Source organism: Apium graveolens, chromosome 9, assembly GCF_009905375.1.
Source record: "Apium graveolens cultivar Ventura chromosome 9, ASM990537v1, whole genome shotgun sequence".
Taxonomy (NCBI): Eukaryota; Viridiplantae; Streptophyta; class Magnoliopsida; order Apiales; family Apiaceae; genus Apium; species Apium graveolens.
The window spans coordinates 197,986,487-198,010,647 of record NC_133655.1 but is presented as its reverse complement, the minus strand read 5'-3'; the positions used below and the strand labels follow the sequence as shown (position 1 = coordinate 198,010,647).

The 24,161-nt window shown below is 36.0% G+C and overlaps 1 protein-coding gene across 1 annotated transcript; it reads right to left on the bottom strand.

Moving 5' to 3' along the window:
• Nucleotides 1–5,158: 5,158 nt before the first annotated feature.
• LOC141687197 (putative hydrolase C777.06c) lies at nucleotides 5,159–22,799 on the bottom strand. Its single transcript, XM_074492393.1, has 10 exons — nucleotides 22,511–22,799; nucleotides 21,721–21,856; nucleotides 21,513–21,640; nucleotides 20,302–20,449; nucleotides 20,111–20,216; nucleotides 18,914–18,972; nucleotides 18,209–18,244; nucleotides 18,005–18,114; nucleotides 13,352–13,413; nucleotides 5,159–5,511 (listed from the first exon to the last, which is right to left on the bottom strand). Exons 1-9 carry the CDS (start codon nucleotides 22,687–22,689, stop codon nucleotides 13,353–13,355), a joined length of 963 nt encoding a protein of 320 aa, XP_074348494.1. The 5' UTR covers nucleotides 22,690–22,799; the 3' UTR covers nucleotides 5,159–5,511; nucleotide 13,352.
• Between the last annotated feature and the right edge of the window lie 1,362 nt (nucleotides 22,800–24,161).

Below are 24,161 nucleotides of genomic sequence, written 5' to 3'. Positions count from 1 at the left end.
TATTTAATGAATATTATTTATAATATTCATTCGAGGTATTATGACTCAGCTTATTTTATTTATTGAATATTATTTGAATATTCATTTGAGGATCTATGACTCCGATTATTTGCTGAGATATATTCTTTATTTTATTAAAGAATAAGATGTCAATAATCAAACTTATTTTTGATTATTCAAATGAAGATAATACTTTCATATAAGTATATCTTTGGTTATTTAATGTTTATTTCAAGTATAAATTTTAATACTTCTACTTCAATTATTTTTATAAAGATTATTCTTTATGGGAATATTATTTAATTAATAATATTCAGATATTTTCTAATATTCTGGGGACTGATTTACTTCATTAAATCAGCCTTACTCCAAACACTCTTTAAAGTGTTTTCGAGTCTTCAAAATGATTTTTAAAAGTCAGAGCGGATCCCAAAACTCATTTTTATATTTAAGATCTTCCTTTTAAAGGGGATTTAAATACTCGCTCAAAACCTGGGGAATCCGGCTCTGTGGTGTATTTTATATTCGCAACGAGGTTGCAGATTTGGTAAATGAATTGATTACTTGCCCAACGTTCGGGAAGTAAGCCCATCTCATTGAGTCGGCATAAGCGACAGGCCGGGGTACGGTCTATTATTGTGTAAGTGGCTGGGTGGCAGTCCATCAACGCGTGAGGGACCGGGGTACGGTCGAGCGCGAGGTCCTAATGCGGCCAGGGTGATGACCGGTGAGGAATTCATCCATCTACAGTAGAAAAGGTTACTTACTGGTATCTTTGCCTGATCAGCGAGATATCGGGTTTATGCCAAAATTCTTTTCCTTTCCAAAATTCATTGGATGTTTCAAACTCTGTTCATACTTTACATAACAGAGGTTCCAGGAAATGTTTAAGAGAGATATATATGTGGATATATATATATCGGGACTAAATAAAGTATCTCGTAACTTTATTTCATTCAATAATATTTCAAAGATTGAATCTATTCAAATCTTGTCTTGTAGTCTCATCTATGTGATGAACTTTTGAAACTGATTATAACTTGAACGGTGGTAGTTCAAGTAGTATTGGGAAAGATATAAGTATATTGGGGTATTTGGTAACCTCATCTTTTAAACTTATATCTAATTAATAATTGTCTTATGAATGACAAAGATTTTCAGAAAAACGTTGAGACAAGGTTAGATATATGAGATCACCTTGCAACGATATTTTTTTATACAGTTATACACTGGGACTTTGTGTATATTATGCATGGAAGAGGACTTCCAATATTTTGAAAAGTATATATGTATATATACTGAATATTTTGCGACTTCATCGCATTAAGATATCAAACTTGGTTCATTTCTTTTGACCAAGACTTTCATGAGTATTATGAGTAGGCTCATATATTGTAAATCATTATACATATTATTTTGGTGGGCTTGCTGCTCACCCTTGCTTTATTTCTTCATCACACAACAACAGTTAGGAAAGATGGCCAGACTCCAGCAGACCCAGCGCAAGCGCGTGGGAAGCGTCCCGCGTCTTCCTGTTGATGTTGTAGCTGCTATAGCTGCAGAGGTAGATCTATTGTAGATCCGACCATCTACTTTTGAGAATCAATTATGTATAATTATAACTTGTGGCAGATAATGGCAATTAACTGTAAATTTATCAAGTAATCATTTTGGGTTGTAATAACTTTTAAATTGTGGATTCAAAGACTTGTACTTATTTCAATTTCATCTCTGAGACTATAACGGGTTGTGGTGTGTGTTAGTGTGGGGTCACAGCATAAGGTTATTTATTATTAATTAAGTGAAGTGATATTGTGGAAAGAAAGACCGTGACAACCCGGATCCCCGACCCCGGATCTGGGGGTGTTACAGTTACACATGAACGCTGTCAAACGGATATTACGGTATATAAAAGGGACGCTGGACTTTGGACTGGTTTATTCGAGAAAGTCTGGAAACCATTTGCTATCAGGTTTTAGTGACAGCGACTTTGCAGGCAATACCGAAGATAGGAAAAGTACAGGTGATCTGGTTTTCTACTTGAGTGAAAGTGTGATCACCTGGGTGTCACAAAAACAACGTTGTATTGCGTTGTCTACTTGCGAAGCAGAATTAATGGCGGCAAATGCAGCAGCGTGTTAGGGTATTTGGCTGAAGAATTTATTGAGTTACATAACAGGTGAGAACAGGTCCAATGGTGTTATATGTTGACAACCGTTTTGCCATAGATTTAGCCAAAAACCGGGTATTTCATGGGAGAAGTAAGCACATAGACGTGCGTTACCATTTTATCCGAGAATGCATTGAGCGTGGTGACATTGTGATTAAGTTCGTGAGTTCAGAAGAGCAGCGCGCAGACATACTGACGAAAGCAATGGCCACAACTAAATTTGAACAAATGCGGAAGCTGTTTGGAGTTAAAAGAATGATTTAGATTAAGGGGGAGTTATGTTGGAATAATCTAAATATAAGTGTTTTATTTAGGTGTTTATTTGAATTAATGTTTGGTGTCTGTATTTGTTTTGCTGAATAAGTCATGATGCACCTGAGAGTCCTTAGGATCAGTATCAACTATATCAGTTAGTGGCGTTTATTTAGGAGTCCAGTACGTGATAGGTAGTTTCTATATTGATGGCATGTAGTACTTAAGTTTTTCTCTGATAATGCAATCAGTTTATTCTCCCAGTTTCATTATCTTACACGAACGACACCTATATACATAGTAACATATATATAACATAGTGTAGTATAATCCAATCATATGTTCAAGAGCTCGGAACTCTAAACTGCAAAGGGCTCCCATACTTTTGTACCTCCTCTTTGTTTTTCTGTTTAATCAGGTTTAGGATAATCAACCCCAGGACAGGAGCATCTTATCTACTTCAACTTATCTCTCTCCCTCTCCGTTTATATAAAATAAAATAAAATTCCTGCAATATGCATCAATTATTAAATCACTAAACCCTAGACAACACTGACAAGTGACAAAACGGAATTGTTCTCCCATCCTAGACCCTGTTAGCAATGTTATCTATACAGACCAGTTATACTAGAAAATCAAAAAACAATGAAAGTATGATTTTATCAATTTCAATGCTTATCAGAAAGAATTGTTTCTACCAGTTTATATTTCATTACTAATTTGTCAAATGACCTAAATGAAATAATAAACATAAACATATTACTAATCATGAAAACAACTTGATTTTCTTTTTCTATTTGTCAGGAAAAAAACTCCAAAAGAATTAAGTGTGTGTATCATTATAAGGAAAATGAACGCATTCTACCATATATTTCTTACGGCATTTTTCTAACAATTTTCAAGTAATAAGCGATATCATTAAAAATGCAACACCATTTTTGAACACCTGTTGCCACGTGGTTGTTGCTCGGGATATTTCCTACTGTCTCCGACTTTGTGGTCATAGGGTTGTTCTAGTGCCGGAAGAACATCGATTTCAAAAACAGTACGATTTGTATTTTAACAAGGTGGAAATAAAGCGGATTAATTACACGGAAGTTGTCAAGTGGGGACTCAGAGCCCTGTGGCCTGTAGCTTTCTCAATTCACATTCACATGTGCCTCATGTTTCTCTTTGTCCTTGCTAGGCACCACCATACGTAATTACAGTATATACATCATATATATATATATATATATATGTGGTCAATGTTTTGACTACAATTAATTATTTATTCTAATTATAGATTTAGATAGATTCATGAGCGTCGTTGTTTGACCGGTGACTGCCCAAGTCCAAGTGTTGCCCGCTTCAGTGTGAAAGTATTTTTTTCGGCTCGTTTTCGTTCTGCAGTTGTACAACTGAAATAAGCAAAGCAAAGCAAAGCCATGCTTTATTTCCTTTGTTGAAATAAGTATGGTCATGTTGAACGGAGTATGGCCATGTTTATAAATGCATACCCACAATTTGTGCAATTATTTATTATTTGTAAGTATGTATATATTTTTACTGGATTAGTTCCCGGACCAATATCCGATTATATTATAATTATTTTTAAAAAAATTATATTGAAATAGTTTAATTTGAATTATATATATTAATATAATTTTTTAATATAAAATAATGAGAGTAAAAAATAATATTATCCAAATTACAAATATTTATTATGAATTTTTTATTAAATATTAAAATATAATAATAAATATTGATGCAAATAAAATTAAGTTTGAATAACATACAATTAGTGAAGAAAATACAATTATTAAAAATTATTAATTTAAGAATATAAAAATGAGGACGAAAGAGAATGAGAAATAAATAAGAGAGATAATTAATATAGGTAATAAATAAAAGAGAGTGATTGAAAGTAAATTAAATGAGGAGAAGATTGTTAGTTGAAGATGATATCAGCAAAATCGAAGAGAGTTTGACACATAAATTTGATGATATAAGTTTTTAAAGGAAGTTTGACATATAAGATATGATGATATAAGATATGATGATGTAAGAGTATATTTTGTTTTAATATATTACACATAGTCGAGAACATTACAATTTTATAGAAAAAGAATTGCAATCTTATTGTATTATATATACCGGAACTTTGGTTTTGTTATTACTGGGTTAGTACCGTCTGGAAATATTGTATGTTAATGAACTCATATGTCATTAGCGCATAGACCATGTAACATATAACTCTTCAATTAATAGTACATCTATATAGTCCTAATATCTTCGAATCACACTCAAAATAAATTTATCATTTACCATTTTTTTCCAACACCACTAAATAATTAACTCGAGAACATATATAATGGAAAGGTGCTTAGTTTTCCATCCTCTTCAGTCTTGTTCTTGTGCAAGTGTCCTTATTTCCCACTTTAAAATCCAATTATTACCTCAAACGGAAAGTAATTTGACTTGTAGCAAATTTTAAATTCAATAACAAGAAATATAGTGTGTTTAGAAGAAATGTAATGTTAATGTGATTTCATCATTTCAAGATCCCTCAATCACCGGTAAATGAGTTGGACTGAAACATAATATTTGTCCTTCAACTTTCCAATGAGTAATACCGGCCCCTCTTATCTTTTTCTTTCATTTTCATTCACGTGTGGACTTTAATCAAAGTTGCTTGAAGCCTCTACAATTTACATGATCTAAAAAAATATGTATAGACTTTTCTAATCAGCCCCGCATACTAATTTTCAGCTGCTTATTACTTGATCTGAACTTGCCAGAACTTACAAATTTCTTAAAGTTCGTATAACTGAACTATGTTACATTCGGTTAGTTGAGTTATTCTTAGTAAACGAAATTTGGAATGATACTTTAAGAATGCAATTCTAAACATACATCAGGGATGAAATTGAAGTGTATAAATATGTTTGTCCCCTGTTATAATAAACATAAGATGTAACAAGATATTACTTGCCAGTATTTTCTATTCATCAAGGATATGATGCATTGGTGAATTTCAAAGAAGGTATTCAGAAAACCACCTATTTACGCTGCACAGAAACTTTACCAAACTATGTCCTCTGATCAACCTGCGGACGGACCATAAAGAAAGTGTTCATTAATAGAATGTCAGTTACCTCATCGCTGAATTTTATCACAGAGATTCTAGAAACTAAACCTACAATTTATAACAAGGTCATTACTAGTAACCCATAATCTGTTAGCAATGATAATAATAATAATAAAATAAAAAGTAATCTCGATAATCTGGAATACAATATAAACATATGCAAAGTTAAGAACTAGACCACCACCCAACAATTTATTCTCAATAATAGTTTAATTAGAGACTGTGTAGTAGTAATTGGTAAGCTATTACTAGAATGGACCTCCGGACCTCACTCACGCATATCCTATTTCTTTTTCAAATATACTATACAAATTCTGCAAATGCTCAAGGACATAATTTCACAGCACTAAATAGGTTTTACATCAATTTGAAGATCTGTAAATCATCATTTATTTTGATATGGATTTATTTTACCAAGCGTTACATATTAAGATAATCTTGAAGACACAAAAAGTCACAAGAAATACATTTCCGGCTGTGATGTACTTCTAAATTACGAGAGACTCCTCCAGGTAGTTGCACTAGGTTAACAATTGACATAACCGTCACTGCAGTGTAACTAGCTAATTACTTCAGATCAATTCCACGAACAGCCCATCTTAAATTCTAATCAGTAATTACAGTGTTTGATGCGGGACAACGTTTAGAAAGGCCCAAAGAAACAATTTGGGAACAATATAAAAGGCTTTGGAGTTTGGAAGCCATTTAAATTATTCCCAAACTAATTAATAATAAATATAGTATAGGTACCTTTTATGTAGGAATGTTTTCTTTTAGAGTTTTATTCTGGCAGGATATTGATATGGATGCTTTTATTGGGCGGCGTTATGAAAGAAGAAGAAACAAATCTGCATAATGCAGGAAGGAAAGGAAATCAGGAAGATTGTATTTGATATTTTGAATTATCTGATTTATATGCTTTCCACTGTTGCTATTATTTCACTAGTTATGATCCTAAAATATTGCCTGTAATTTAGGATCTGGTCAGAGTCTATTATATGTAGCTTTTATATAAAGCATGGAACAGGGAATAAAAAGGAAATTTTTTTCTAGATTCAAAGTTTTGTGTAAGAGGGCTCTGTCAAGGACGAGTCTTGCTTAAACTAGTTCACTATAGATTTATCTAAACGAACCTTTTTGGCAAGGCCTGTGACTAGATCCTATGTGACTAGATCCTACGCCAAGGGACATAACATCTTGGTATCAGAGCTAGGCGTCATGGGTGACACAACGAATCCGATAACCAAACTTGAGGCCTTCATGGAACAGATGGCTATACGACAACGAGCGCTGGAAGAACAGATGGCAGAGTTGTCAAATTCAGTCAGAGAGAAAAGTAAAGTGGGCGGAGGCGACAAGGACAACATTGAAGGACAAAACAGTAAGATCAATGACGACCAAGGAAGTTCAGGAGTGAAAAGCAGATCTGAATCGCAGATGGGAGGAACTATGGTACCTCGGTATTCTAAAATGGAATTCCCTACTTATGATGGCACTGATGACCCTTTAGGATGGTTAAAAAATGCGAAAAGTTCTTCATCAACCAAAAGATTGCGGAAGGAGATAAGATAGGACTACTTGCTTTTCATTTACTAGGAGAGGCACAATTGTGGTTTGATCAGATAGAACAGGAGGAGCCAGAACTGAACTGGGAACAGTTTAAGGAATTTTGTCATGTGCGATTTGGACCACCCATGAGTAATAACCTTTTGGGGGAGTTAGTCAATTTTAAACAGGCCGGATCTGTCGAAGATTATCAACGCCAATTTCAATCATTATTGGCCAGGTGCTCAGATCTTACCCCACGTCAGCAAGTGAATCTTTTTACTGCTTGATTGAAAGAAGAACTTAGGATTGATATTGAGTTGCAGCAACCAGGGAACCTTGGAATTGCGATGAATATGGCACGTGCCTTGGAACGGAAGCAAATAGTTTCACAAGGAATCTTAACATCACGAGCTAATTTAGGTTGGCCTGTTCCCAAATCCAACAACAATGAATCTGTTGCTACTTCTAACAAGAATATACGTACCAAAGGCGGGGGACAATCTGGAAAACCAAGTGGAGGCAGTAACAAGGTGAGCACTTCTACACAGTTTATTAAAAGGTTAACGCGAGCAGAAATGGCTGAACGAAGGGCTAAGGGACTTTGTTATAACTGCGATGAATCCTATAAACAAGGACATAAATGCAAGCGGTTATTTTGGATCGAGGTTCCTGATGATGATGCTGAATCAGAAGAAGACCTAACGGCAGACCTTGGAATTTCTTTAAATGCCATCAGAGGAACTCGCAATTCTCCTACCATGCAGGTATTAGCCGAAGTATCTGGTGTTACTGATTCCGTATTGGTAGACTCCGGCAGCACACATAACTTCTTGCGAGAGGGGTTAATTCCCAGTTTGGGACTGAAAGTGTGGAAAAGACCAGGACTACAAGTATGTATGGCAAATGGAGAACGTGTACCAAGCATGGGAATATGCAAGTCAGTTTTCCTTCAAGTTGCAAACGATAATTTTCAAGCATATTTTTATACTATTCCACTCAAGGGGTTTGATGTGGTCTTAGGAGTAAAATGGTTATGCACCCTCGGACCGATTTTGTGGGATTTCAGTTCTTTGACTATGCAATTTGTTCTAAACGGACATAAAGTTTTATGGCGAGGGCAGCCTCCTATAGCAGAACCACGACTTAGTTTGATGCAGACACATAATTCAGCTACGGTAATATTGGATAATTTGTTGTCCGAATTTGCAGATTTATTTATGGAGCCTTCAGGTTTGCCTCCTAGCCGTGAAAGTGATCATCATATACATCTTTTACCTGGAAAAGGGCCTGTTGTAGTGCGACCTTAACGGTACCCGCATTTTCAGAAAGATGAAATTGAAAAACAATGCGAACAAATGTTACATCAAGGGATCATCCGTCCAAGTAAATCTCCCTTCTCTTCCCCGGTCCTTTTAGTGAAGAAACAAGATGGCACATGGCGTTTTTGTGTGGATTATCTTTAGCTTAATTCTAGCACTGTTAAGGATAAATTCCCCATACCAACAGTGGATGAGTTATTAGATGAACTCCATGGAGCACAGTACTTCACAAAGTTGGATTTACGAGCAGGTTTTTATCAAATCAGGGTGGCCTCAGAAGATATAGCGAAGACAACTTTTAGAACTCATCACGGTCATTTTGAGTTTCTGGTCATGCCCTTTGGCCTTACAAATGGCCCTTCCACCTTTCAGAGTATGATGAATGAAGTTTTCAAGTCCTATTTACGTAAGTTTGTATTGGTCTTCTTTGACGATATATTGATTTATAGTAAAACGTGGGTTGAACATATGCAACATATAAGTATAGTCTTTGAACTCTTACACTCTAACTTGTTGTTTCTTAAGAAGTCTAAATGTAGTTTCGGCGAGTCAAAAGTAATTTATCTTGGACATGTCATCCATGGGGCTGGTGTTGAGGTTGATAATACAAAAATTAAGGCAATTACTGATTGGCCTACTCCTCAATCTACCAAGGCTTTACGAGGTTTTCTTGGTTTGGCCGGATACTACCGGAAATTTATTAAGGATTATGGACATGTGGCTGCGCCATTAACTAGTTTGTTGAAGAGAAATTCGTTCAAGTGGAGCCCAGAAGCTGACAATGCATTCAATAGCTTAAAGAATTCTCTCTCAACAGCCCCCGTCTTGAAGCTGCCCAATTTTGAAGAGGAGTTTGTAGTTGAATGTGATGCTTCTGGCATCGGGTTTGGGGTTGTGCTACAGCAAACTGGTCATCCTGTTGCTTTTTTTAGCCGTAAAATTGTTGATCGTCATATTAAACTTGCTGCATATGAGCAAGAATTGATAGGTTTGGCAAAGGCGATTTCTCATTGGCGACCGTATCTATGGGGCAGGCACTTCCTTGTCAGAATGATCATTTTAGCCTTAAATATTTGCTGGAGCAGCGGATCACTACATCCCCACAACAGCACTGGATCAGCAAACTAATGGGTTTTGATTTTCGCGTTGAGTTTAAGGCAGGAAGGTTGAATAAAGCGGCAGATGCGTTGTCTAGATGCGATTGAAACTCCATGCAACTTATGGCAATCTCTTTTCCACAAGTTGAAATCCTTGATGCAATTCGAAGCGAAATATCCACCTCTCAAGAATTACTACAATCGCAACAGCGTATTGAACAGGGGGAGTTAGGGGCAGCTTGGTATGTAAGGGACAAGCTGATATTTTATAAGGGAAAGATATATCTTCTACCTACATCACCGCTTATTTCTACCATTATTTCAGCCATCCATGATATGGCTCATGAAGGTGGGCAAAAAACTATTCAACGCATTCATCATGATTTTTATTGGAAGGGAATGAAACGTGTTGTATTGGAATTTGTGCAAAATTGTTTGGTTTGCCAACGCCACAAATGGCAAAACCTCCAACCAGCGGGTTTGCTTCAGCCCCTTACCGTTCCACAACAAGTTTGGGCTGACATCTCTATGGACTTTGTTGAAGGATTACCTAAGGTTCGGGGTAAATCAGTTTTAATGGTGGTGGTCGACCGACTTTCCAAGTATGCTCATTTTATTCCACTGGCTCATCCATATACTGCTATCTCTATTGCCACTACCTTCTTTACCGAGGTGTTTCGTCTTCATGGACTGCCTGAATCAATAGTGTCCGACAGAGACAAGGTACTTCTTAGTTTGTTTTGGAAAGAGTTATTTCGCCTTAGTGGATCTAAGCTTGCCTTTACCTCGGCTTATCATCCCCAATCTGACGGTCAAACTGAAGTTGTTAATCGCACTATTGAAATGTATCTACGATGTCTCACCGGAGATCGACCGCAACAATGGGTTACTTGGCTGCCTTGGGCCGAATACTATTACAACACATCTTTTCACACTTCTCTTGGCACTACCCCGTTTCATTTGGTTTATGGAAGAGAGCCTCCTCGACTTCTTTCTTATACACCTGGTTCTACACGGGTCGAAGAAGTGGATAAAGCTCTACAAGAACGAGACACAATACTCAAGATTGCTCGTGACAAACTTTTACAGGCTCAACAACGGATGAAAAACGCATATGATTCTGGTCATCGCGAATTAACTTTTTCAGTTGGAGAATGGGTATGGCTGCGCCTTCAGCCCTATCGTCAATTGACAATAGCTTGACAGAAGTACCATAAACTACTTCCAAAATATTTTGGGCCTTATAGAATCCTGGCTAAAATAGGAGTTGTTGCATATAAGCTGGAACTTCCTGAAGATAGTAGAATACATGATGTTTTTCACGTGTCTCTGCTCAAAGAATATAAAGGACCTCCGTCAGGTAATGTGAGCAATCTGCCACCTGTATTTGAGAGAAAAGCTTTACCAATCCCTCAGTCTATAGTACTGTGGGAAGGAAACTCTCATGAGAATGCAACTTGGGAACCTTTAGAACACTTCCAAGCTGTTTATCCAGAATTTAAGCTTGAGGACAAGCTAAAAGGCGAGGTGGGGAGTGATGATATGGATGCTTTTATTGGGCGGCGTTATGAAAGAAGAAGAAACAAATCTGCATAATGCAGGAAGGAAAGGAAAACAAGAAGATTGTATTTGATATTTTGAATTATCTGATTTATATGCTTTCCACTATTGCTATTATTTCACTAGTTATGATCCTAAAATATTGCCTGTAATTTAGGATCTGGTCAGAGTCTATTATATGTAGCTTTTATAACATGGAACAGGGAATAAGAAGGAAATTTTTTTCTGGATTCAAAGTTTTGTGTAAGAGGGCTCTGTCAAGGACTAGTCTTGCTTAAACTAGTTCACTATAGATTTATCTAAACGAACCTTTTTGTCAAGGCATGTGACTAGATCCTACGCCAAGGAATATAACAGATATATTGTGTAGGATTATAATAAATAGGGATCTGTTATTGTACTCAAATCAGATTACCATTATTGGTACTCGTGTGTTATCTCTGCGCGAGATTGTTTCCTGAATTCATTATCCTAAACCCTAGCCCCCACTGATGGGGAATGAAAATAAAAGGGAACTTTTTGTTTTTGCTAATTTTCCGAGTGACCACAAATAAAAGGGAACTTATATTTATATTAGTAGATAGTTTATTTTTATATAGTAGAGAAATTAATATATTTATTTGTTTTATATTTAGGGCTAGTAGTTTATCGGTATGTAGTAAATTATTTATAATAAGCCCACTTGGTATCAGGTCTTAGTCCATTAGGTTATATTGTTAGGGTTTTTATTCATATATTGGCATTGTAATCCCCACTTAATTTTGAGGTACTGTATTAAATTATCGAATTGGGTCTCTCCTCTCCCTTCTGCAAGTGATGTTTCTTGAAGTCATTGCTCTAAACCCTAGCCCCCACTAATGGGGAATGAAAACAAAAGGGAACTTCTATCTTTGTTGTACCTCCTGAGGAACAATTCAGGTGCAACGAACTGTAAAACTTGCAAGTGAAGGAGGCTGAATAGATCTTATGGAATGATAAAATCCATATAATCAACCTCTATTGTGACTTTAAAATTTCATTTCTTTGAATTGGAATATTTATCACAATTTTTTTTTAATATTATAACAATGTCTAATGAAACTTCAGTTTTGTAATCTACGTAATTCATAGAATATAGTAAGACCATATTATCCTCATGCAATTGATTTTATATATTAATATCTTCTATGTGCCCAATTGCTAATACCATTTCATCTCCCTTGATTATTTCTACATTCTTTAATTTATTCTTATCATTCTCAATAACAAGGATTTATTAAACTTTTCATGCCCCTCGTAATCACGTCTTTTCCCGCCTTAATTTCTCGATTCAATTTTGCGCTTGTTCAACCATTCAACTTTAACTTCATAGAGTGCTTTTAACTCACGCAACACAATCCCATATTCAAATAACTTGTTTCGACGATGAACACAAACTTCATAGTCCAAGAAGTCACACATCCATCCTCATGAAAATAATTATCATCTTTCACCGTCTTCATTTCGAGTTCTATGTATGGAGACATAGGTTAAACAAGAATTATGTGTGTATGAGGGTTGTTAACAGAGAGAGACAGATTCGGCAATGGCACTTGCACGTGGCGACAGATTTCGGTTGCAAACTCCGGAAGATTATTTCTTCTTACCTCTCATTTTTTTTCCAATCTGATGTTAATAGTATTTAGTGATGAACAGTGCTCCCGCAAAAAAGTGTCTTCCGCCGATGATATATGGTATAAAATGATATAAAGATTGAACTTGGGTCGATTACTAAAAAAATCTACTAGCCCTACGGGTTTATCAACAGCAGAAGGGAGATAAACTCTGGATGGCAAGTTCGCAACCCATGAAAGAGCCTCATTTTGAATATCAAAAAAAAAATCTCAATATTCAAGTCTTATTAATGTGGGAATTATATATATATATATATATGAATAGAAACCTAATAGTATGGATCAAGACCTTTAACAAATTAAGCCCTTTAACAGTTTCCGCTTAATATAAGTAACCTACTAAGCTACTGCATATTTGAGAAACTACTAGCCCCACATATAAAACAAAAAATAAGTACACTGCAGGTTTGAACTAATTTAATAATAAATACAAAAATTATGTTTTATTACCAGTTCGGATCCTCGAGACATTTGGTACACATAAAACACGTCTACAAGCACTCTTTTATGTAAAGACGACAATGTCTGAGAGGTTAACTACTAAAGTTGTATTATTTAAAATTATATATTTCACTATTCTTAAATTAAGTACAAGACACACATGTAACACATTAGATCTTTACCTCATGAAAGGTCTACCGGGATTTTCAATCCATCATGTGCAAGCTGAACTGGAATTCCTTCTCTGTAAATAGGTAAAGCTTAAGCTATTAGTGACCATATTATCTTAGTAGATTTGTTCAAGAAGTAAGAAAAGGCCACAAATTAGAATTATTTCATAATTTTATTAGACAAATAGAACAAAATGTACACTGACGAAAACAATGGAAGAAAAGCCAGACTGTTGTAATACATCGTATACCCCAGCCGAAAGCATTAGTGACATATCAAAGACAAAAGCGGAAGGGTAAAACTTAAAACTTAAAAGCGACATTGCATATGAGAAGGGCAGATGGGAAATGCTGAGAATTTTAATTAATTAATTATTGCAATATGGAAAATAGGTGAAGGACGCAAAAAGGGTGACAGGAGGGGAGATTAGGGCATCGATATTGTGTGTTATGTTCTGAGTATTGCAGAGATCTGGGCCTCTCGAAAGCTCCAGCAAGTGAAGAAAAGCCAGACTGTACACTGACGAAATAATGGAAGAAAAGCCAGACTGTTGTAATACATCGTATACCCCAGCCGAAAGCATTAGTGACATATCAAAGACAAAAGCGGAAGGGTAAAACTTAAAAGCGACATTGCATATGAGAAGGGCAGATAGGAAATGCTGAGAATTTTAATTAATTAATTATTGCAATATGGAAAATAGGTGAAGGACGCAAAAAGGGTGACAGGAGGGGAGATTAGGGCATCGATATTGTGTGTTATGTTCTGAGTATTGCAGAGATCTGGGCCTCTCGAAAGCTCCAGCAAGTGAACTCACGTATTGTAATTCATCGTAATTTGAGTGTGCTTCTCTCTGTGGTTATCCAGTTGTTATTAAGGTATCATATTCGTTGCAAATTCTGAATTTATATAAGTAAAACCTTACAAGTGGTATCAGAGCCGCCACGATCCATGGCACCGACGACTCCAACAATAAATCAACGGGTAGAAGAGCTAGAAGAAATAGAGGGTAACATGGAATCAAAGGTAATAGATCTGGTAGCCCACGAGGTGGAGAAGGCGGTGGGAGTTATGAAACATTCATTGGTGGAATTATTGCTTCAGGGCCAAGCGGAGACGGCGAAGAAAACGGGGGCCAATATGGAACGGTTGGTGAGTCGATTAGAGGGGATCATATCTCGAGCAAGAGAGCAACATGAGATTTTGATTTTCACGATGAAGAACGAACAGGATCGGCTCCAATCTGAAATCAGATCGACGTTGACAGCCATTTAATCGGTTCAATTACAGGCATCGGAGAATATGGAGACGAGTAGAAATCAAACAGAATTATCTGTTAAAAAAGGAGAACCAAACTGCCTAAAAGATTTGGAGGGTGAGGGGTTGTTTGGGAGTCCGCAGATGGGGCGAGGGCATGCAGGTGGGTGTGGTTCTGGAGGAGGACCGGGTAATTGGTGTTATCGTAAACTTGATATGCCGTTATTTGATGGAACGGACCCGGATAGATGGTTGTTGAGGGTGGACAGGTATTTTAATTTTTACCGTTTGAACGGATGAAGAACGGTTGGAGGCTGTGGTGGTGGCATTGGAAGGGGATGCGCTCAGGTGGTTCCAATGGGAAAAAAACCTCCATCCCATAAGGCGTTGGACCGATCTTAAGGGTTTCATTCTTAGACAGTTGAGGACATTTTCTGGGGAATCGCTATATGAGCAGTGATTAGCCACATCACAAACTAGTACGGTAGCTGAATATAGGCTGCAATTTATTGAAACAGCAGCTCTGCTTGAGAAAATATCGGAAAAAATCTTAATGGGACAGTTTTTGAATGGCCTCAGGGAGGATATAAGGGCAGAAGTTAGGCTGCTAAGTCCCCTCAGCCTAGAACAAGCCATGGAAATGGCCTGAGAAAGAGTTGCAAGAAAAGAAAGCCAAGGGGTAGTGTTTCCAGTGCGACGACCAGACATTGGACACCGTTGCCGCCAACGGGAGCTCACCGTGATTTTAGGGGACGAGGACAACGAGGAAAGCACTGACGAGGCAGGAAGTGAGACACCTATGTCGCCAAATCGGGAAATCAACACCGAGGTACCACTGCACCCTGAAGTATCTCTAAATTATGAGATAGGCATATCTAATCCCAAAACCATGAAACTGCGAGGTTTAGTGGGGAACAACGAGGTCATTGTTATAATAGATCCGAGTGCGACACACAATTCGTGTCACTAGATAAGGTGGAAGAATTGCAGATCCCGATCATCGCGTTAGGAGGGTTTGATGTTTCATTAGGAAATGGTGATTCTATCAGAGGGAAGCATGTGTGTAGGGATATGTTGTTAGAGTTGGATGGAGGAGTCGTTATACGGAAGGATTTCTTGCCCTTGAAATTGGGGAAGTCCGACGTAATCTTGTGTGTGCAGTGGATTGAAGCTGGGTACGGTAGTTACGAATTGGAAATCACAGGTTATGCAGTTTGATTTGGGGGAGAACACGGTGACATTGGTGGGTGATCCGCTATTGGTGCGGTCACAAATTTCGCTCAAGGCAACGTTGAAAGAGGTTCATAAGGAAAAACAGGGATTCTGGGTGGAGATTAATGAGAGGGTGGGGCAAATGAATAAAGATCATGAGGGGGGCAGAATTACTGAACCAGAGGTCCAGGGTACTTAGCTCCTGTTTTGCAGCAGTATAAGGAGGTTTTCACTGAGCCAACAGGCCTGCCTCCTTCCCGACGTAGGGAACACTCCATCAACCTCAAAGAAGGTAGCAATCCAGTGGGGGTTAGGCCTCACCGTTATCCTCAATCACAAAAAGATGAGATTGAACGATTAATTCAAGAAATGTTGAAGGCGGGAATCATTAAACCATCCAAGAGTTCATTCTCAAGTCCAGTACTCCTAGTCAAGAAAAAAGACGGCTCATGGCGTTTTTGTGTGGATTATCGAGCGTTAAACAAGGACACCGTCCCGGACTGGTACCTAATACCTGTTATTGATGAACTATTGGACGAGCTACATGGGGCACATGTGTTTTCTAAGTTGGACTTGAAAGCCGGTTACCATCAGATTTTGATTAAGCCCGAGGACACACATAAAACTGCATTCCGGACGCATGATGGGCATTACGAATTCCTTGTAATGGCCTTTGGGTTAATGAATGCTCTGGCGACATTCCAATCATTAATGAATGATGTTTTTCGGCCATACTTCACGAAGTTTTTGCTAGTGTTCTTTGACAACATTTTGGTGTATAGTGTTAGTGTGTCAGAGGCTGCTCACAAGAACACCTCCAGCGGGTTTTAGCAACGCTGCAACATCAACTTGTGGTTAATTTAAAAAAATGTACATTTGGGAGGGAAGAGGTAGCTTACCTAGGTCATGTGATCTCAAAAAATGGGGTGTCTGTGGATCAGGACAAGGTAAAATCTATACCGAGGTGTTTAAAGGAACTTAGGGGATTCTTGGGACTCACCGGGTATTACCGAAAGTATGTAGCGGGTTATGCCCAACTTGCACAGCCTCTCACAGAACAGTTGCGCAGTAGGGGTGGGCATTCGGATATTTGGAGTCCGAACCGAAATTATTTCGGATATTCAAATATCCAAATAAAAGGATTTTCATTTCCAAATACCGAACCGAATCAAATTTGGTCGGTTACCTAACCATATTTTAAAATTCGGTTCGGCTACCAAAATAACCAAAAATCCAAAATTTATGGCTCTTTTAATCTACTGAAAGCCCAACAACAGATGAAGGCCTATGCCGATTTAAAACGAAACGATGAACAATTTGCAGTGGGGGAGAAAGTATATCTCAAAATCCAGCCATATAGGCAGAGGTCCTTAGCAAGAAGACCGTTTGAGAAATTAGCAGTCAAGTTCTATGGGCCCTTCGAGATAGTTCAAAATGTGGGACAAATTGCCTATAAACTGCAGTTACCCAGTACCTCAAGGTACACTCTGTTTTTCATGTTTCGCAGTTAAGACGGGATGTGGGTGTGTCACCAGTGACAACAACAATTCCTGAACAGTTTAACTCAGAGATGGAAATGGTAATGGAGCCGGACCTGAACAATTGAACTCAAAGATGGAAATGGTGGTGGAGCCGGACCAGCTGTTAGCCGTTCGTAGTCTGGGATCAGCCTCAACAGGGCGCATGGAAGCTCTAATCAAATGGAAGGGGTTACCACTTACCAGAGTTTGAAGCTACCTGAGAGGATGTAAGTACGACCGCTGCCAGGTTTCCTCTCTTCCACCTTGAGGACAAGGTGAGGCTTTGGGGGGAAGGTAATGTAATACATCGTGTTCCCCAGCCGAAAGCAGTAGTGACAAATCAAAGACAAAAGCGGAAGGGTAAAGGCGACATTGCATATGGGAAGGGCAGAAAGGGAAATGCTGAGCATTTTAATTAATTAAATATTGCAATATGGAATATAGGTGAAGGGCGTAAAAAGGGGGACCAGAGGGGAGATTAGGGAATCGATATTGTGTGTTATTTTCTGAGTATTGGAGAGATCTGGGCCTCTTGAAAGCTCCAGCAAGTGAACTCGCGTATTGTAATTCATCGTAATTTGAGTGTGCTTTTCTCAGTGGTTATCCAGTTGTATTAAGTTATCATATTAGTTGCAAATTCTAAGTTTATATAAGTAAAACCTTACAACTGCATACCTCTTAGACCATTCCGCAAGAAACTCATTGTCCCTTTGGTGATCAAATTCATGTGTCATTCCAATGAAGAAAGCTTGCTTCGGTTTCAACCTTTTTACAGCTTCCAGAGTCTATAAATAAGCACGCTCTTCATCATGAATAAATTTGAAACAAGTTTAAGATAAAAATTATAAGCACATGCAATGGTAAAGGAGTTGAACAAACCTGGGGAAAGCAAAAGTGAGTATTATGTGACCCATTCTGCATAAATATTGATGCAAGAAAACATGCAACTTAGAATTTAACAGGCTCCAATATAGAGTAAAAACGGGAGAAAAGCATTTAAATTTCATAAGGCAAAGTATATCAAATAGAGATAAAAGCATGTTTGAAGATAGGGCGCAATCATCCATAGCCAACGCTAGAGTGCAGGCTGTGGTGTTTAGCCTACTCTTGGCCCATTTGTTTCGACAACTAAAGGTGAATGACTAGTGCACTACTGTGCACATTTTAAAATAATGATTCATAACGTTCTTCAGTACTCCAATGTACAATAAATCCCCTCTTGTTAATCATAATTTTTTAATTCAAACATGCAGATACCCATATGACTGATTCATTAAAAAAATCGATTGGTGTTTACAAGTACAATATAGAAACTGCTTGTCAAAAACTATATCTAAACATTCTAGTCAAAGTTGTACATGTACCCAGGACTTATCAGATGGGTTAAATGCATTTTTGAGATCGATATGGAAGCTGAGGAGTCTGTATTAATTTGATCTAAATTTATTTAAAAACAGAGTACACCAATAATGATAGTTCACTCGAACAATTCCCCCAAAAAGTCCCAGATTCATGCATTAGGTGACAACAGGAAAACCCCTAGAAAATCACGAAAGAAAGTACAGCAACAAAGTTAGAACTGACCTTGTACAGTGTGTCTAATATAAGAAGATCCAACTGACCACCACCATCTTTCGAGATATCTGCACAACCGTAAGGAATGTCTGATGTAAAAAATATATCAACACATTCAACTCACATGATTGCATTAAGTTTATCCGTGAAGCAGTGAGGTGCAGTAATGAAGCACCTCCAAGTCTATAATTTAATAGAAAATGCTTTTTTTAAGAAGTTAAAATAATATGACTACACAACAATCTATAAAGGCAAACTTAAAGATGCCTAGAAGTTTAAATCACTGCTCATAAGTATGCTTGGGCAGTCAACAGCCATCACAGCCTTCCCATTTCTATGTATTACTTTTGCTAGACCCACAATCAGCTAAACAAGCACAAGGTATAAACAAGGCATAACCCAAAGCAGCCTCTGAGCTAATAGGAAATCGAAGTAACTGGATTAGCTTTAGCAGAGTTCGTGAAGCAGACACTTATATGGAAAGATTTAATAATAATACTAAATTTGAATATTTTATACCCATGTCCCAAATTTTTTGTCCTGTTTGACTTTTTGTGGTCAAAATGACCAAACATTGACTAACATTTATCCGTTGTTTATTATTATTTAAGAAATTTAAGATATTCATATTAAATTTAAATGTACTTTGTAATAGTAGAAATTCAGACAAAACTCCCGGCTCAAAACTCAGATCGCTCGGTCCGAATTACAGCCCTTCTCTGAGCTAATAGGAAATCAATGTCACTGGATTAGCTTTAGCAGAGTTCGTGAAGCAGACACTTATACGCAAAGTTTTAATAATAATACTATGTACTCCATGTCCTAAATATTTGTCCTGTTTGACTTTTTATGGTCAAAATGGCCGAACATTGACTAACATTTATTCGTTATTTATTATTATATAGGAAATCTGAGAAATGCATATTGGATTGGATGTACTTTGTAATAGTAGAAATTTTATACATATGTAATATTTAGTCAAAGTTTGGTGAAATTGGCCACAAAAAGTTAAAAAGACAAAAGATTTGGGGAGTAAATAACATACGATATGCATGCACGTTAAGTATATTCCTATTGATGCAAGTTTCTGATTTATTTATTATAATTATAATCACTAATAAGTCACTTGAAACTTCTCAAGAAAAGGATGTAAGCTTCTTCCAGACCTGAATTCAAGTAATAAAACAATTGTCAGTTCTAACTTACAATGCTCTGTCTCGGGAAGAAAACGTGAAACATCAGATATATAAGCTATTCTATATTTTTCACCAAAAAGAAAGCCGAGACATATATAATCTTCCCCGTGCATTACCTGCAAAACGAGGATAATAAAAAAAAACATTGTAATTTAATAATAAGAAGAATGCTGACATTATTAGATAAGTTAAGAAACTAACCGGCAACGGAGAAAATTTTAATCCCGAAGCAATAAATGGCTTCATATAGTCGTTCTCGATTATCTTCCAGTCAAGTTGTGCAACACGCCTTACTTCTTGGCCAGGCTTGAGTACTTTTGGAAGCAAATACGGGAATTTCACACCTACACTGCACCAAAGTACAAAATAAACAAACATTATCCATATACTGTTTTAGTAACTAAAGGTATGGACATTAAAAAAGGCCATACACAGTGCATATTAGTTTCAGAAATTAGTCTAACAGAAATGCAGAACAATGAACTGCAAGATATAACTATAAGTACATCTGGATCAATACAAACATAAAGAGGCCAAAACATTTGTTATTATTACCAAGTACAAGAACAAAAACATAATTATTCCCTTGGCAAAATGTTACGCTATCACAAATGATTTAAAAGTCATAAAGTAGATTTTTCCTTTTATATATCATGCCGATGAACAAAACTTAAATTAAGGTTTGAGAATGTATATAACTTCTTGACTAATATCTTAATCCTTTGAATATTGGTATCACCTCGGTAGTAAATGTACCCTAATAATTATGAATTTAGCTCTACAATCATGTTTTCGAGCTTAGGCAATCAAAACCTACAAATCATATCCCAGAAACTATAAGAGTGCCTTGTAAGGAATAGAAACAACATCCAACAAAGCATGTGTATTGATAACTGGTAAGGCGCGGGTTATTATTACCCGTTAGACACAAGACCAAACATCAACTTATCGCTGAGTCTACCGTACTAGGAAAACTGGTGTCTTTAATTGAAAGTGAACATCCATATGATGCAATTCAATGGTTCTCCAGTAATTTCAAGAGACCATAACTGTTCTAGATTTTCAAACATTGATATTATTTTAATTAACAAAGGACAAGGAGATAAAAAAAAACTAATAGGACTGCAACAGAGGCATAACTCATTATGTCAAGGTCCAAAGAAACTGTTTATCTCTCCACAACTGGAAACAGAAACAGACACGAGTAATGAATTACCCCATGAGCTTAAATATCTAGAAAATTTGTCATTTAGGCTCCTGACATGTAAAAAACCCACTATTTAGCTCAGACATGATTACAGAAGCAACAAAAGGTGAGAAATGACCATACGGTCACCAGAATCGCAACCATAAATTATCCATATCCATGGCAAACAGTGACATTGTAAATTAAGAGCAAAAGTGTGATGTACCTATCCATGGCAAACTGTGTAAGGTATATTGGAGTTGGATCGATATCATTTGTAGGACTAAATGGCTGTACAGCACGTATATCATCTAGACCCATAATGGCATCAGCATGTTCATGAGTCAATAGAATCTGCAGTCAATACAAGCATTAGTTACCTAATCACATTGCCTTTCAAATTTAACAATATCTATCATCAGAACTGAACTCACAGAATCCACTCGAGGAATCTTATGGAATGTGAACCACCTAAGTACTTGCTCTCTGAATGTCTTTCCGACATCAATCAATATATATTTATGATCACCATCATTTGGACAAAAGTCGATTAGTAGTGATGTATTGCACCTGTTACAAATACAATTAAACTAATCATAACACTCTAACTTGCCTACGAGCTGAAGAAGCATTTTTAAATTATATTTCATTCAGTCGTAAGTAACAACAACATTATTAAAAATAACAACAATAATAATCTATCATAACTTACACCAAGCTACGCACTCCAATCACCAATACAACAACAAAAACCTACCTGCAACTAATTAAATTTGCAACTGAATCTGATTGAATAACCTAAATCCTCTAAAGCAAACTACATATATATACCGATAATATTGAATATCACGTATCAACATAAAACAGATCATGAGAACTGCTCAACTGACCTACAAGTCGAAATAACTTAATATTACACACACTGGTGTGACAATGTTAACACACATACACTAATAAACTTAATTTATTCTTTCAAATCAAACTACATTGTATTTATAACTTAATTTCCGAACACGCAAGCGTCAATCTATCGATAACAAATAGCAATCTACTATAACCAACAGCAAGCTATGAACTCTCAACATTTAATCTAATCAGCAGAGCAGATATGTAAAACTAGTTTAAACACCTAATTTAAAAAAAAAATCAATTGCAATATTAAAAATGACATTACAAATATAAAATGATGAAAAAAATACAATAAAAATAAGAAATGAAATGTACCGATAATTAGGATTGTGTTGAGGAGGAAGTGAGAGAGAGTTGAAACAAAGTTGACAAGGCGGATCGGAGGGTTGTAAAAGACAAAGAGCATTGGGAACAGCGCTCGAACAACCGGTACCGAGAAATATAAGAGCCGAGCGTGGCTCTTCGACGCCGTTTTCACTCGCATTGCTGCCCATGATTTCGATTCAATTTGTTCTTCGAGGCAGCCAATTGGTAGGTGGGAAAATAGAGTGTTTGTATTCATATAGAGATAGATCTCATCTGCGTATCCAATTTCACTTTGTTTGTATTTTACTTCTTTTTTACTACTTTTTCCAGGATTGTTTCTTTTCTATTTATTATTATTATATTAATTATATAGTTATTATCCTATATATAATTGGTGTAACGTAAAGCAGTTTGATAGTGTTAATTGATATTAATGGTATTATTGCGTAAAATACTTGTGCAAGTGTACACAATCGCAAATAAGTGATACAGTATCGTTTCTCTTGTATCTTGGTATTAATTGCAATTAATATCTAACAATTCAGTTATAGAACACAATAATGGGATGATGATTTTTATAACTAAACTAATTATTAACAACTAGATTAACTAACAAAATTATATTGGCAAAGAGAGAGGATGAGTTTTAGATACGAAAAGCTGAGTTATGATATAATTTCTCCATAATATGTTCATGTCGGTTTTAAAGCAGTGTAATACTGCAGCAAGATCACAGTTCACTAGCTAAAATATTCAACTAGCTCTATAACCCGTGCGAGGCACGGACATGATCTAACGTCAACTATTATAAAATTTGTATATGTGTTTATGAAGTACAATATATTTTTTGTTACGAGAAATTATTTTTATTTGTGTACAATCTTTGTTGTAAGGATGTTTTTTCGGTTTTTGTATTTTATAACCCATATGAGATACAACCATTTTCAAAACTCATATGTTAATGAAATGTATAAATGTTATATAATTGAAAAATGTGATATAATGTGAAATGCACTTCTTTTCAATTTTATATTTTCGTAAGAGACGTACTTGAAAATGTTTAAAATTTTTAAATTTCATAATTGTTACCGTAAAACATGAAAATTCATTATTTGACAAGATCATGTTAATCGATTACAACAAAATTGAGTTCATTTGTGTTAGTTACCTTAATTGCTCATATCTTATATGTATGTATGTTTATATGTATGTATGTATGTATGTATTTATGTATGTATGTATGTATTTGAATGTTAATTGTGTGAAAATGAGTTATAGGATAATTAATTTGATACAAGAGTACATGTGTCTTGTGAACTTATAATTCAAGTATTATATGTATCTAAATAAGAATACGATATTTATTTTTTCATTCGAAATAGAATTTCTTGTACTGTAATTGGAATTATTAAAATATTACACACGATATATTAAATGCGACAACAATAAATATATAAATTATAATAATATTAGAATTTTAGTCTATACTTATAAAAATACATATGTAATTATAAGTATAAGTTTTTTAATATCAAATAATGTAAGTAATAAATATTTAATTATTAGTAATTAATGAGTTAGAAGGTAATTAATATATATGTTATTAAATTTGATATTTATTAATACATATTCATGAGGGGTACTTAAATAATTACAAATT